Source organism: Piliocolobus tephrosceles, chromosome 5 (genome assembly GCF_002776525.5).
Source record: "Piliocolobus tephrosceles isolate RC106 chromosome 5, ASM277652v3, whole genome shotgun sequence".
In the NCBI taxonomy this organism is placed as follows: domain Eukaryota; kingdom Metazoa; phylum Chordata; class Mammalia; order Primates; family Cercopithecidae; genus Piliocolobus; species Piliocolobus tephrosceles.
In genome coordinates, this window is record NC_045438.1 from 26087377 (window position 1) to 26104659 (window position 17283).

At 35.5% G+C, this 17283-nt stretch overlaps 1 protein-coding gene across 4 annotated transcripts in view; it reads right to left on the bottom strand.

The window, feature by feature from the left end:
* The window catches only part of ECHDC1 (ethylmalonyl-CoA decarboxylase 1), a 62309-nt gene that overhangs the window by 23211 nt on the left and 21815 nt on the right, over positions 1–17283 (bottom strand). For all 4 annotated transcript variants that reach the window (XM_023230753.3, XM_023230752.3, XM_031935542.1 and 1 more), the window contains 3 exons: positions 15885–16027; positions 4518–4570; positions 2893–2973 (listed from right to left, as the gene is read on the bottom strand). In XM_023230753.3, the coding sequence (XP_023086521.1) occupies positions 2893–2973; positions 4518–4570; positions 15885–16027 (277 nt within the window). The remainder of the gene's footprint in view (positions 1–2892; positions 2974–4517; positions 4571–15884; positions 16028–17283) is intronic.

A 17283-nucleotide genomic window follows, 5' to 3' on the forward strand; every position in this document is an offset into this window, starting at 1 on the left:
TGGGGAAACTGAAAGGTATGTGGGAGTTATATGTATGATTTCTGCAAGTTTGTCATAAGTGTATAGTTAGTGCAAATGAGAAGTTGGAAACATTTTAAAAATTCAAATTTCTGCTCTTCCAAAGATACTACTAATAAAAAAACAACTCACAGGCTGTGAGAAAGTATTCTTGCTCCCAAGGCTGTGGATAGTATTTAGTATTACAGTCGAGATAGACATAGACACATGAGCATACTTCACCTCTGCTACTATAATTATTGCTATGCCAAGGAATTTTATACAGAATATATAAAAAACTCCTACAGTTCAATAATAATAAGACAAATCAATTTTTTTTAAAGAGTCAAATGATTTGAAGCAACAAAGAAGAAGATATATCTAATGGCCAATAAACACAAGATCCTCAACACGAGTCACTGTGGAAATTTAAATCTGAAATCACAATGAGCTCTCATAATGGTTCCCGCCCATCAAACGGCTAAATCTAAACAGCTTGACAGTACCACATGGAGTACCACATGTTGGTACACCATGTGGTGCAGCTGGAACTTTCTTCCATTGCTTATGAGAATAAAAATTATACAACCCACCTAGAAAATATAAGAAACCAATATATTTGCTCTTAAGTTAAACATATATTTACACTTACCGTATCACCCCAGCAATTCCACTCTTAGATTTTCACCCAAAAGATATGATAACATATGCCCACACAAATACTTATACATGAATGCTCACAACAGCTTTATTTATAATAGGCCAAAACCAGAAATAGCTCATGTGCCCATTAATGTATGACACTTACTGTGCTACATAGGCATAGAAAGCAATACTACTAAGCAATAAGATGAACAAACCACTGAAAAATGCAAAAACAGATAAATCTCAGAAACAAACTTGAATATCCACATAATAAAATACTTTCCAACATTAAAAAGGAACAAAGTATTCATATATGATACAACATGGATGACTCTCAAAATAATTATACTGAATTAAAGAAGGCAGACATTAAAAAGTACATACTCTATGACATGTATTTATGTAAAATTCGTTTTTAAAAATCTATTTTAAAATGAGAAAGTGATCAGTGTTTACCTTGGTGGGAACTGACTGGGAAGAGGTATACAGATAGGGGTGATAAAAATGTTCTCAATCTTGATTGTGGAGGTGATTACATGGATGTATATATTCATCAAAATCCATTTACACCATACAATTAAAATGCATTCACTTTATTGTATATAATTTGTAGCTCAACAAATTTAATTTTTTATTTAATTTTTTATTTTTTTTTTGAGACAGAGTCTCACTCTGTTGCCCAGGCTGGAGTGCAATGGTGTGATCTTGGCTCACTGCAACCTCCACCTCCCAGGTTCAAGCAATCCTTCTGCCTCAGCCTCCTAGGTTGCAGGACTACAGACAGGCATGTGCCACCACACCTGGCTAATTTTTTGTATTTTTAATAGAGATAGGGTTTCACCATGTTGGCCAGGCTGGTCTCGAACTCCTGACCTCAGGTGATCCACCCGTTTCAGCCTCCCAAAATGCTGGGATTACAGGCATGAGTCACCATGCCAGGCCTAAAAATGTTTTAAAGGTACAGCATGATGTTTTGAAATATCTAGAGCATTACATGTCAGCGCAGAACGACTTTCTCTTCAGTGTCTGAAAGTGAGACAAAAAGTTTACTAGAAGTCTTCTCTTAATGTATACTCCAATATTTTTCTTAGCTAGGGTCAAGCGTATAATGAATTTTTTAAAAAATAGCAAGGCCAGGGTTAGCCCAAAGACTGAAAAACATTCCAAATGAAAAGACAGTGAGTTTCAAAGTATGCCAGAATGTTACCATATTGGCATTGGTAAGAGACAGTTGTATAAGGTAATCTTAAAACTCTAAGCCAGAATATTATGTGAATACTTATGTAAACTTTAGGTTAAACATTATGCTAAAACCTATATATTCACTATCTTATTTAAATCTATTTATAAATATTTAAGGGAGATACTTCCATTTTATAGATAAAGAAACTGAGATGAAGAGAGGTAAAATACTTGCTCAAAGTCAAATAGGTAAAAGTGGCAAACTGGGATTCAGCCTAGTTCTACCTGACATCAGTGCTCAGGCTCTTTACTGTTTTGCCATTTTACCTCTAATTATGCTGTATATTCTACCATTTGCATTATAAAGAGGCTCCAGTGTGTGAGCCTGTACAGATAACTTACGGAGCATTGTACTGGTCTCCTTATAGCTAGCTGTGTTAGTAGGCCTTGGGAATGGTACTGAGAAAGCAGTTTAGATGTCTAAAGCATTAGATTTTACAAAATATCATTTCTATATAATACAGCTATCAAATACTGAAAATAATTATAGGGACTGAAGAGCTATTGGTCCCAAAGAACTTTCTCTATCTTTATTCCCTAATCTTCCCAAAAGTCCCACAAAGTTGCTATAAATCACAGCAGAAAGAAGACAAAGGGATCTCAGAAAATCTCTTTTTATTGGTGAGAAAACAGCTACAGCAGTCTCTCTGCATTCTATTTTTCTTTTTTAATGCTGCTCACCTTTGTTTGTATAATTCTTTTGGATTTTAAAGTTTCATATATTTCCTTAGCTTTCCTTCCAGGAGTTTTGCTAATATGGATTTGCTCTATTCAAAATCTTAAAACCTTGTGTTTTGTTAATGTTTTGAAAATGCATAGTAATGAAGTGATCATGAAGTTATATTAGATAAAAATTATCTACTTTAATGACTGACAAAAAGAAAATATTCAAAAAAGAAAATAGGTTTATCCTATTTAAGAATATATAAAATATTGATATTAAGACAAAAATGAATTTGAGCAAGTTAATTATATTTGTGCAAGAAATTAATGCAATTTTCATCCTACCTGAAATCACATGCTGTAGTAAATTCTGCTCCTCCACCCAATGCCCAACCTTGAACCAGCGCAACACTTATTAAAGGAAGTCTGTATATTGAAGAAAAAACTGATGTTACAATTTTTAATTTCAATATTCACTTACAAATGTTATTTTTAAAAAATCTTAAAATGCAGTGGAAACAAAATGTTGCAGTCTTCATAAAAACAAACACATATCAAAGGATAGCAGAAGTTTGAACCTTTACATCATGAGAAGAAAAACAGTGTAATACTAAAGATATAGTAGTTCACAATAAATGCCATGTAAGTTCATCAAAATACCTCCTTGAATCATTATATATTTTTAGGCTATAGCCATATTGTAACTTACTCCCAAATAAATGGATGCTTTTGTCTAATTTATAGCTCCTGGAACTTCTCAGCAGCAGTGGTTCTTCAGAATAATTCTATGTGATATTATCTTTGTCCATTTTATTGGTATCAGGTTAAAAGTTGGAAAATCAAGGCTATATCCAAAGGTTCGAAATGTGTTACAAAAGACAGAGCTCCAAAACTGTGTTGTGAAGGTTCCTTCAAAAATCAACTCATTGTTGCCTGAAATAATCCACATGCTAATCCTATATAAAGGCATGATTTTGCGGTAAAAATAAATCTTTTACCTTTTCTGTCTGCAAAGACCCACTTTGCAGGGGTGTGTGAATACAAGGTAAATCTAAAAAGTTTTGCAAGTGTGGAATTTTTGTAGGTTCTAACCTACAATGCAAAGGTTCAGGTCTAAACTAATTGAAAATTTCCTAATATACACCGCTCCCATGTAGAAAGATTTTAAAAAAATAGTAACTTTTCAGATTTATGTAAGAAAAAGTCAAATGCAATAGGAAAAGAGAGTTCTGAACAGGGGTTAAGAAAATGAAGATACTATTTTAGAATAGTAATGTTATGATTCTATTACTCCCTCTAGACTCTCAGATACAATGAGTACCAAAAATATAGCACTGCCCAATTAATAACCTTGCTTAAATAAGAATTTCCTTAGTTTTCATAATTTTAAATTTGTCTACATTTGGAATGTGAAAGTAAAAAGCTAATCAGCCAAAACATGTCACAGTTTGTAACCTCAAACATACCTTGACAGGCCAAGAAGAATTTTTCCTCTTTGCTTCTTTATCTAGGTACAAAGTCAATTCATCTTCCTCAGAAAGCTGTAAAAACTTTCCAATCCATAGTTCTTTCTCTCATCTCTGGATACAGACCACTTCACTACACATTCTACTAATCTGGAATGTTAGGTAACCTTTATGTGTCACATATAGATCAGTGTCTTTATTATTCTGCTCTAATACCAGTGTTTAACTTTCCTAATTATCTACTCCTAAATACAGCTAGTTATACGAGCACTTTAGGGGATATGTCTTAAATTCTTCTTATCTTTCATTTATTTTTAAAATACATATGTATATACTTCATTAACATGTAACTGATTATCTTCTACAGCACAAAAAATAGGACATCATTAGAATAGATGTAATTTAAAAATTAGCTATTATTTCTTAACTAGTACAAATAATGGAACAGTAAAAAGCTATTTTTGGTCTTTTAGAAATCGTGTTTTAAAAAGAAGGATGCATTACCTCATAAATCTTGTTAAGGTGTTTTGCATGAACATGCATACAGCCATTCCATCCTTTAAATAAAAATAAGCAGAAACACAAAGGTATAATGCAAATATATTACATTAAATTTTTTAAATTAAGTTTTTACAAAGTAATGAAGCCAAAAATATGTATTTTTTAAACAATGATGTTTCCATTTAAAACTCTGATGTTGTCTGAAATGCAAATAATGCTGTATTTGACTCTGTTGACATCCTAGGGCTCCTTGAGCTCAGCTTTGCATGAAGTATTAGCAAAGATGTAGCGATAAGTGACAGATCATATACTCTAGATCACTATGGAGTTCTACTCAGGGTAATGATGGGGGGAAAGGCGTAAGATATACCCATCTGCTATCCTTAAGATGATAAACTTATCAAAGAAGAAGGGAAAGAAGGGAAAGTTATGTTAAGCTTTGATTTTAAAAAATAAATATATTTCTAAGGCTTTATCTTGGTATTGCCACAACTTATAATTTTCTTAAACAAATTTCCTAAGAGTAGTCCAAACTCATTGCCTTGTCTTTTTTTTAGCTCACACACTTTCTTCAATCCAGTGTAATCTGGCCCTCTGCCTTATCCCAAAATCTCTCCTGAAAAGCTTTTAATAATCTCCTACTTGTCAAATTAAATGACTTTTCCTTATTCATCTTTTCTCTCTTCATAACACATAGTACCTTTCTTTAATCAGTTTCTTCATTCTCATATTTGCTCTCACTTTCTAGCAACATTTTACACTCCAGATTCTCTTATTTCTTTGTTTGCTGTTTTCCAGTCTTCTTCCTTGGTTCTTCTTATCCAACTAATCCCCTAAATCCACGCAGTTTCAAAAATCCAATCCATGATTTACTCTCCAAGAATTACTATTCTTTATTTATAATTTCTTTCTTTTTTTTTTTTTTGAAGTCTCATCTACTTCCATATAAAGTGCTAAAATCTACTAGACATTTTCACATTCTGATAGCACCTCAAACTCAGCACAGCAAAACCAATTGAGTGTAAAAGAACTGAGTTTGAATCCTAGTGCTGCCACTTAATAACAACATGAACTTGAGCAAGTCATGACTATGTAATTCAGTTTCCTCATCCATAAGAAATGAGAAATTTTTTTAAAATTTGCACTATTTGACTTAAAGGATGTTTAGAAAGATGAAAATATACCTAGAAACTCTGTAAAAGATTGCATAAGAGTTCTGTGTTAGTGGAAAAAGTTAGTGTAAGAGTTCTGAGCTAGTGGTCAATAAGGCTCAGAATTTTGGTACTATGTTTGACTTTCCTATTTCACAATTCTCCCACACTCAGTTAGTTACCAAGTACTTCTCCTTGGATATTCCTTAGAAATATTTCAAATATCAATCCCTTCTTTTATAGTTCCGCTGCTGTTGCATTAGTTCATACCTGTGTTACTCAAGCCTTGATTAGTACAATAAGATGGTTTTGCTTTCTCCCACCCAAGGACTAATCAGACCCGACACCGATTAACTTCCACGATTGGCAAGATTGGGTGCATTCAGGGTGGTATGGCCGGAGACAACAGCTTTGCTTCCTCACTGATTTCTGTATTTAATTTCTTTTTCCTCTTAAATATAATCTTCCATCCTGCTACCTAATAATCCTTCCTGTAGGATGATGATGTCTTATAGAATACAACCTAAATTTCTTGGCAAGACCACCTGATTCCAAATTATCTTATCAACTTTGACTACCATACCCCTCATCCAAGCATCCTAATTTCACCACACAAACTATTTGCCATCCCTCTAACACTTTACACTTATTGTGGCTCCTGTGTCTTTGCTTTCATCATTCCTACTAGTTGGAGTAGGCTGTCTTTCTCTACCTATTTCAAGGAATGCCCAGATCATATATTTTTCCATCAAGATTTTCTAAATCTCACAATAACAATTTTCTCTTTTGTGTTTCCATAGTATTTTTATTTTTATGCCTTAATTATAGTACTTATAAATTGTGTTGTATGAATATGTGTTTAGATGCATTATCAGACATATCATCTCTACAAGATGGGGACTAGAGAACATAATAAGTTCTCAATAATTTTGCCAGAGATACAGAAATACAACAACTATCAAAGTATAAGTATTACAAAAAGTGCTTGAACAAACTGAGAAGAGTGTCAAAGAAGAAATTATTCATTTCCGTTGGGATGGGGGCAGTTAGAGGCTTCAGAGAGGAGAAGGGAGGTGGATTTGCTAGGTCTAGACAGTAAGCTCCTTGATGGTGATAGTATGCCTTCTCCCTCCTCAGATGCTAGTAAAATGTTTTGCACATAGTAAGTGTTTGTTGAACTTAACAAAATTAGATGAATTTTAGATGGAGAACTATGTTGATTTATAAAACAAATGCAGTCAAGGAAAAGTAAAAGCCAATGTGGAAGGAATTTCCTAATCCAAAGCTGTTATCAGGAAGATCAGCGTATCTCACAAAGTGATGAGAAAATTAACACAGGCACAAAGAGCTAAAAAGTTTTCAAAGTGAACTGGTTTATCCTCTGCTAAAAACCTTTCCAATAAAACCTGTTCTATTACCTACATCAAATAATTTTAATATGCATATTTGCTCTTGCTAGATTTAGATTACCTAAAATTCCAATGAAGTATATAGAATTGGTAGAAATAAAGGTGAAGCAAGTATTAGCCTGTGTACTATTACAATTTTCATTCAAAAGACAAAAGGCACACACTAAAAATGTCTATAAGAAGCCATATGAAATAAACGGTTATGACAACAGTTTCTAAAGCCAATCTGCCTAGGTTTGAATTTGGGCTCTAGCATTTTCTAATTAGTTTGACTTTGCCCAACCTGCTTAACCTCTCTGTCCTACAGTCTCTTACCTGCAAATTGTGCTAACAGTAGTACCTATTTTATTAAGGGAGCTAGTAATGATTAAGTAAGTTATGGCACCAAATGAGGTTAGAACAGTGTCTGACATATAGTAAGAGAATAAAAGTTATCTATCATTATTATTAATATTACTAACAATACTGGCAATATATAATGAGTATGTTTTGGTTTTAAGTGTATCATAAAACAGAAGTTTAAGCAGTATTGGCCAACATGCCCTAGAGATAAGAAATATTTCATTAAATTTGTCCCCCAAAGTTATTAAACCCACAATGGTTAAATGCTCTGTCCTCTCACTGGGTTGAAGAAAGCAAACAAGCCAGTAAGAGATACCTGTGATAGAGTAAGCTGGGGGTGAGGAACCAATAAAAAGCTAGACTCGCTCTAATGTATAAAAGCTGGAAGCTGAGAAGTACTAAAACAAGGTTTTGAAAGTTTCTGCAGACAGTGATATTTTCATTCTATCTGGATGATACCTGAGATCCAACCCTACGCTTCTAGATCCTTCTCATAAAACAAGGATAAGAAGAACAATGCTCAGCCAAAATGCCAAAAGGAAGGATTAACATCATATTTACTCTAAGCCATGTTTACAGTGGAAAAATGCCCAGCCTGTAGAAGTATCTTATTTAGAAACATAAATAAGCCTCTTTCCTAAGTGTTTATTATATGGATTTATTAATTTCCTCAAAATACACGGAAGGGTTTAGAGAAAATTAAAATAGCTTGTCTTTTTTTTTTTTTTTTTTTTTAGCTAGTGTATTGCTCTGTCACTCAGGCTGAAGTGCAGTGGTATGATCTTGACTCACTACAACCTCCGCCTTCTGGGTTCAAGTGATTCTTCTGCCTCAGCCTCCTGAGTAGCTGGGATTACTGGCACCTGCCATCATGGCCAAGTAATTTTTGTATTTGTAGTAGAAATAGGTTTCACTATGTTAGCCAGGCTGGTCTCGAACTCCTGACCTCAGGTGATCTGTCCACCTCGGCCTCCCAAAGTGCTGGGATTACAGGTGTGAGCTACTGTGCTTGGCCGCTTGTCTATAAATTAATCAGGGTATGGAACTGTACAATAGTAGTAGCAAACACAAGGAAGTTAGATAAGAACTTTGAGGTCACTATAGAAATATAAGCAACAGAGATCTAAGGAACAATAGATTGGGAGAAAAGTAACAAGGAAAGTTAAGGGACAAAGGAGGATACAGATTAAGAACAGAAAGGTTTCTAAATGCCACACTTTTCCTTGAGACATTATACCCATCCATTGCAGACTAAGTAGGTTTTATTTCCCTACATTCTAAAGCTTATAACTGCACTTTGATTACATATTCCCTCTGAAAAGAAACTTCTTGCAGCCTACAGGACATCTGTGGCATCAAATCCAAGTCTTAATATTTAAATATATTTTTTTCTACTTTATTCCTTTGTCTTTCCCATACATAACTTTTCAGCAGGGTTAATCTTTGTGTTATCCTAGTGGATCTCCTGGCGTCTACCATCTGAACCAACAATTACCTGCCTAACAGGGACAGTTGGAGCTCTTTTCCCGCACAATAAACAAAGCACACCAAGATGCAACCAACTTCTTATGGAATCAGTTACACTTAAAAAAAAAAGTGGAATAATAGATAACAAATATAATAAAATGTTGATAGGCTTGATGCTCTTACGAGTACATGAGGGTTTCACTGTATTAGTCTCTGCTTTTACCCATATTTGGTAATTTACATTAATAAAAAGCTTTTGAAAACTGAACAAATACAATAGTAAAAACATCAAAATAATTATATTTTTATGATAAAAAAGCCATTTAATAATCACTTCCAAGCATTTTATTACAATTAGAAGGAATTATAATCTAGTTGCTAAAATTGTCATATATTTCAGTTATCTCATCATCCTCAGAAAGCAAATTCACCAAATTAAGTAGATGCTAGTGATGCATCTGTAACAACAAACAGTAAATATTTGGATAAAGAAGAGCCTCACTGACAGACAAACTGTTTACAACTTAAAGTCATGGTAAGTTTCAGAATGTTTCAGCTATGAGGAGGAGATGCAATTACATATTCCAGCTGTAACTCATATATAATACATGTATGAGCCTCAAAAGTCCTGAGGTCATTTTAAATTTCAGCTTTACACAGATTTATAGTTCCTTCTCAAGTATATAGGAATATAGTTTATAGGAAACATGGAAATATCAGGAACTTTACATAAACTACTTCTAGTTCTTGTTAATTTTAAAATCATAACATGATAAACACACCCCATATGTATTATTGCAATTCTTGTATGTATTGTTACATACAGTTCTTACACGTATTGTTACAATTCTTAAAATTATCCATATTCAAAGTGCTTATTTTTATGCTATATATTTCTTATACTGTGACGTCAGAGATTTCATAAAAGGATAATAAAGAATTCATCTACCTTATAAAATGCTTTAAATAGCCAGGCATCGGGCCGGGTGCAGTGGCTCACACCTGTAATCCTAGCACTCTGGAAGGCTGAGGCAGGTGGATCACCTGAGGTCAGGAGTTCGAGACCAGCCTGGCCAAAATGGTGAAACCCCATCTCTACTAAAAATACAAAAATTAGCCAGGTGTGGTGGCGGGTGTCTATAATCCCAGCTACTTGGGAGGCTGAGGCAGGAAAGTTGCTTGAACCCAGGAGGTGGAGATTGCAGTGAGCCGAGATCACACCACTGCACTCCAGCCTGGGTGACAGAGACAGATTCCGTCTCAAAACAAACAAACAAACAAAAAAAACCAGCCAGGCCTGGTGGTTCATGCCTGTAATCCTGGCACTTTGTTAGGTGGAAGAGGGCAGATCCCTTGAGGTCAGGAGTTTGAGACCAGCCTGTCCAACGTCCTTACATACGTGTAAGAACTGTATGTAACAATACATACAAGAATTGCAATAATACATATGGGGTGTGTTTATCATGTTATGATTTTAAAATTAACAAGAACTAGAAGTAGTTTATGTAAAGTTCCTTCTGTTTCTACTGAAAACACAAAAATTAGCTGGGCATGGTGGCCCATGCCTGTAATCCCAGCTACTTGGGAGGCTGAGGCAGGAGAATCACTTGAACCTGGGACGTGGAGGTTGCAGTGAGCCGAGATCGCTGCCACTGTACTCCAGTCTGGGCGACAGAGCAAGACTCTGTCTCAATAAAATAAAATGAGATCAATGTTTTAAATAAAATAAGATTCTGATCTGAGTTCTAAGCACACTCATTGTAAAGCAGATTCACAATTCCACATTTCCTTGATGAGACTGGCAGATGTATATAGCAACAAGTGACAAACACTTGTAGTAATACTACTCCTCAGCTGTCAATCAAGATTTACTTCAGGCGTTGAAAAGAGCAGATTACTTGGAGAATGTAGGTACTAGAAAGAATAAACTTTACTAAGTGATTCCTTATTTGAAGCTGGAATAAAAACTCTCTCCATGTTTTCCTGCATGACTTATGCCAGACTAATGATGTATATATACTACATAGATATAATGATGTATATATAAAACAATGAGCATGTTTCCACTTCCATCTTTAAATATATAGAAAAAGAATAGTGGCCACATGATCTAAAGAGGCATAAACAACCTTTTAACTAGAAGAAAATAAGAAAGTAAAATAACCCTTCATCTTTTTAGAGATGTTTTCCTAACCACTTCTATCAAACCCACAAGAGTCTATTATATCATTCTGTCTTTAACAGTGTCTTTCATGAAGTAAGGTGAACAGTGATACAACCATTCGAGAGACGAAAAATACATATATATAGGTTGAGCTATGAAAATCTGAAATCTAAAAGCTCCAAAATCTAAAACTTTTTGAGTGCTGACATGATACCATAAGTGGAAAATTCCACAGCTGCCCTCATGTACACAAACTTTGTTTTATGTAAAAAATTATTGAAAACACTATATAAAATTACCTTTAGGCTGTGTATTTAAGGTGTATATGAAATATAAGTGATTTTTTTGTTTAAAGTTGGGTTCCACTCCCAGAATATCTCATTATATATATATATACACACACACACACACACACACACACACACACACACACACACACACATATGCAAATACTCCAAAATCTGAAAAAATGTAAAATTTGAAATACTTACAGTTCCAAGTATTTTGGATAAGGGATACTCAACCTGTATAATCGAATGACTTGCAGGTGACATAGCTAATAATTAGATCTTGGGGGAAAAAATCTGTCTTTTCAAATTTCCAGCTTAGTGCTATAACCATTCAGATACATCACAAATTTAAATCTAGTGGAGTGCTACAAATTGTGCATCATCTCATTAATGATAATGTTTATTAATCTCAAGATCTTTGAAATAAAAATAATAGCTACCTTTTTCAGATACAGCGCTAGTAGGCACTTTATATATATTATCTTGAATCCTCACAATAGCTCAGCGAAATATCTACAATAATCCTCATTTATAGATTAGGAAAATAAGATTTATAAAGATTAAGTGACTTGCCTAATCACTTAGCCAGAAAGTATTGAAACCAGCTTTCAAATCCAAGTTTATCAAAGCCAGTGTTCTGATTATCTGAAAGATTCTTTCTCACATATGCAAAACAATAATCATATATTACATACAGTAGTATGAGACTTGTGCAATATCATGAAAACTTTATTACCCACCTACAGCCCACATCTATAATTAAATGGAAACAAATATTACTTACTTTTTTCCCTTTCTAATTTCATTTCCTTCCTTTTTTTCTCCTAGAAGATGTGGTAGAGGGGGAAGGAGCACTGAATTCATGAAAAACAGGTTCCTTGTAAGATTGATAAAGGAAGATAATAGCATTTCTACTCTATCAGGGTAATTCAAAAGCATATTTTTTAAGTTGTTACTACTTCTTGAACTTTACTATGTGCCAGAACTAGGTGCTTTATGTACATACCTCATGTAAAACTTCTTATCACGAGATGCTAAAGAGCTTCCACTTAAAGGCATTCAAATTCTTGCTGATTTTAATGATCACCTGAGGTCAGGAGTTCGAGACCAGCCTGGCCAAAATGGTGAAACCCCATCTCTACTAAAAATACAAAAATTAGCCAGGTGTGGTGGCGGGTGTCTGTAATCCCAGGTACTTGGGAGGCTGAGGCAGGAAAGTTGCTTGAACCCAGGAGGTGGAGATTGCAGTGAGCCGAGATCACACCACTGCACTCCAGCCTGGGTGACAGAGCCAGACTCCGTCTCAAAACAAACAAACAAAAAAAACCAGCCAGGCCTGGTTCCTTTGTTCATTGCTAATCTTCCTGTCCTTCATTTTTTTCAGCCCTTCACACTACTGCACCCTAATCTTTAAAAAGCAAAACAAATAAACAACAACAACAAGAGTATTGACTTCATATGACTGCTAAAGGAAAAGTGATGATATTGAATTTGATCTATCATCTTTTTTTGTTTTTTTTTTGAGACAGAGCCTCACTCTGTCGCCCAGGCCGGAGTGCAGTGGTGCGATCTCGGCTCACTACAAGCTCTGCCTCCTGGATTCACACCATTCTCCTGCCTCAGCCTCCCAAGTAGCTGAGACTACAGGCGCCTGACACCACGCCCAGCTAATTTTTTGTTTTTGTATTTTTGCAGAGACGGGATTTCACTGTGTAGGCCAGGATGGTCTTGATCTCCTGACCTCGTGATCCGCCCACCTTGGCCTCCCAAAGTGCTGGGATTACAGGTGTGAGCCACTGCACCTGGCTGATCTATCATCTTAATATTACTAATTTGTATTACCTATTTAAAATGTTACAGTAGCTCCCTCTAGCTTACAAAGCACTTTAGAATAGCTAACTCAATCCTCAATAGATTTTAGTGAGATAGATTTTATATATCCCATGGAGCTAAGGCTAAGAGGAAGCTGAGCAACTTTCTCATTTAGTTGAGTGGCACTGAGTGGCAGACCTATGTCTAAACCCAAGACTTCTCACTCTGCATTAAGAGCTTTTCTTGATCCTATTATAGTCACAAGAAGGTTCAACTAACCCAGGAATGTGCTATATCAATGCACTTGAAAAAAAGAAACACCTAACACCTAGATCTTAGTTTCTAACACCATCCTCTACCATTTTCCATAACCAGGACTCCTTGAAGAAATCCCTCATTACATAACTGGAGCAGGGAAAATACAAAATTAACTTGGAGTATCTTATAATACTAGAAAGTAAGGGAATACTCAAAAAACAAAAGGATGTGTCAAAGGAAGACAGGACTTTGGGCCTTTGGTCTTTGGGCTCCCAACGGCCAAAGCTGGAACAATTTGAGCAACAAAATGCATAATGAATATAAAATAAATATCCATGAGCGCATATTAATATAAATAACTGAATAAATAAGCATGTGAATAAATGGGGGAGAAGACCCAAATCCCCCTTACATAAGAATAATGGACATATATGTCCCCCCTTCCAGGAGATGGAATTTATGTTCCCTTCCCCCTTGAGTGTAGAGTAAACTTTGTGACTTGCTTCCAAGGAGTGGAGTATGGAAAGCAAATTTAAAATAGCGTAACCAGGCAAACACTACCTTGGCCAGGTGACCAAGGTTAACATCATTAGTGATAAGTCACCTTGACAGCATATTCCCTTGATGTGATGTGATGAAAATAGAAGCTTACCTCTGGTCTTTCTCTGAGAATCCCACAACCCCAGTCTAATCTGAGAAAAACACCAAATTCTATTTGAAGGATATTCTGCAGAATATCTAACCAGTATTCTTCAAAACTGCCAAGGTCATGAAAAACAAGGTAAGCCTGAGAAACTGTCATAGATAAGAGGAATCTGAAACATGACAGCTAAAGGTACTGTGGTATCCCGGATTTGATCCTGAAGCAGAAAAGGGGCACCAGTAGAAAAAGTACTGAAATATGAATGAAGTGTGGAGTTTCTTTTTTCTTTTTTTAACTACTTTGTTGAATTATCATTATCAGGTAAAAAGCTGTACATATTTAATGTATACAACTTGATGAGTCTGTGGATAAGTATACACCCATTAAACCATCACCACCATCAAGGCCCTAGACATATACACTACCTCCCAAAGTTTCCTCCCACCCTTTTTATTATTATTATTAATTTTGTGTGTATATGTAACAAGAACACTCAAGATCAATCCCTGCCCATCCCCACCATCAAGCCCCTAATTGCCATTCCAGTCTTGGCTTCTCTGAATTTCACTTTTTTTTTTTTTTGACAGGGTCTCACTCTGTCACCTAGGCTGGAGTGCAATGACACCAACATGGCTCAATGAAGCCTTAAGCTCCTGGACTCAAGCAGCCTTCCCACCTCAGCCTCCCAAGTAGCTGGGACTACAGGCATGTGCCAGCACACCCAGCTAATTTTTTTATTTTTTTGTAGAGACAAGGACTGGCTATGTTGTCCAGGCTAGTGTTGAACTCCTGGCCTCAGGCAATCCTCCCATCTCAGCCTACCAAAGCACTCACATTATAGGTGTGAGCCACCATGCTAGGCAGAGTTTCAGTATTTTAGATTCCATATACAAATGAAATCATACAGGAGAGTTTCATTAATAGTAAAGTACCAATGTTGGATGATATGGTCTCATGTTAAATTGTAATTCCCAGTGTTGAAGGATGAAGGAAGGGCCTGGTGGGAGGTGACTGGATTGTGGGGGTGGATTTCCCCCTTGCTGTTCTTGTGATAGTGAATGAGTTCTCATGAGACCTTGTTGTTTAAAAGTGTGTGGCACTTCCCCTCGCCCTCCGGCTCCACCATGGTAAGATGTGCTTGCTTCACCTTTGCACTGCACCATAATTGTAAGTTTCCTGAGGCCTCCCAGGCATGCTTCCTGTATAGCATGCAGAACTGTAAGTCAATGAAACGTCTTTTCTTCAAAAATTACCCAGTCTCAGGTACATCTTCATAGCAGTGTGAGAACAGACTACTACATTGGCTGATTAGTAGCAACAAATCTATGTACCACAGGAATATAAGACGTTAATAAAAAGGGAAACCGGATGCAGGGTGCATAGGAACTCTGTACTCCATCTGCAACTTTTCTGGAAATTTAAAATGATTCTAAACTTAAAAATATTCTTAAAAAAGAAATCAATTCACCTTAAAAATAAAGAGACAAAGTGGTGCATTTGAGGGGGCCGGAGTAACATTAACAACGAGAGACAGAGAATCCCTCCAAAATATCTAACACAACTGACAGTGTTCTGCTAAACTAGAAATTATAGGAATTTCAAAGCTTTTAACAAGAGCCCTTTGCAGATATACTACTAGTAAAACCTCAGAATCATTTGCTTGTTATATTGTTCCTCCTATAATTCTACCAAAAAGAAAACAAACCAAAATATCCCTATAATCCTTTGAAAGTTATTAAAGTCATCATAATAACCATTAGTAAAATATAAATGTCACAGTCATACATGTCTAATAAACATGTAGAATCTAATGCATAATTCATATAACACTTGCCTCTGGAGTTCCTAGTGATTTCACAGCATTCAGATCAGATCCTGAAGAGAAAGTATTTTTTGCCCCACGGACAATGAGGCCTTTCCCCTCTGTCCAATTTTCCAATTCAATTACTTTTTCCAGAAGTTGTAGCATCATAACACCTGCCAGAGATAGGAGGGGGAAATCACAAATATATGAAGGTGACTGGAAAAATAGAAATAATTTATAAATCATAAGGTGTCAAGCATACTCTTAGGTCCTATATTTTATAAATATTTACTGAATGTCTATCAAATGCCTACTGCACTGGCACTATGGAGTATACAGGAGAGATATATATGGCAGGCTCTGCATTGTAAGTGCAAATTTATTATGTGTCTATCTCTCCATCTATCTTAAGAAATCACACAAATATATGATTATGTAGAAGAATATACCATGCTGTCCTAAGAATAAGAAAATGATATGGTAATAAGAAAAAATTATTTCTTAGGGTAGAGATAAGACATAGACCTGACTTCTCAACAATACATGTCTCAGTCAATAAAGTTTTATGGGTATAACATGACTATGAGACATGATATATTGGACACACGGTATACAGAACAAAGTGCGATTCCTATACTACTGAAATCAGAATAGGATGTTAGTTGAGGAAATGAGTAATAAATACCACCTTGTTCTATGGTTAGCAAACTGTCCTCTGAGGGGCTTGAGGCATACGATGGAAGTTCTTCACAGGCCTACCAACCATTAATTCTATGATTTATAGATTGTTATCTTGGTATCACTCCAAAGTTCTATTGGAGCTTCTTTATAATAGACAAATTTAACACAGAAACAGCTGGGACTGGCACTTTAAGATCTAATCAATAACTTTTAGATATGCTTATCTTTGGTGATCTTCCAAGTTCATACAGTTCACGGTTTTCAACATGACTAGTTTTATTTTCCTCTGCCTAGGCAATGCTTTAGAAGCCAATGTATAAAGATCATAGCAGAGGGTTAAAAATTGGCAAAAAATTAGTACCACAAGGTTCCAAAACATGGCCCCATTAAATTATGTACACTTCTTTGGAATATAAATCCCACAATGTCAAAAACCTATTTTCTTTGCCATTTTCTGAAGTAACCAGGAGTGAGGTGGTTCCACAATAAATGTTGTATTAATGGCACTAACTCACAAATATCTAACGCAGCTATTCTTTCTTATGGCTAATTATGACCTACAGTCATGCATCAACAATGTATCACATATACCATGGTGGTTCCAAGATGAATACAGAGCTAAAAAATTCCTATCACCTAGTAACCATCATAGTCATTGTAATGTAGTACAATGCATTATTCACATGTTTGTATTACAGCTGCCTATAGTATTCAGGAAGTAACACACTGAATAGGTTTGTAGCCTAGG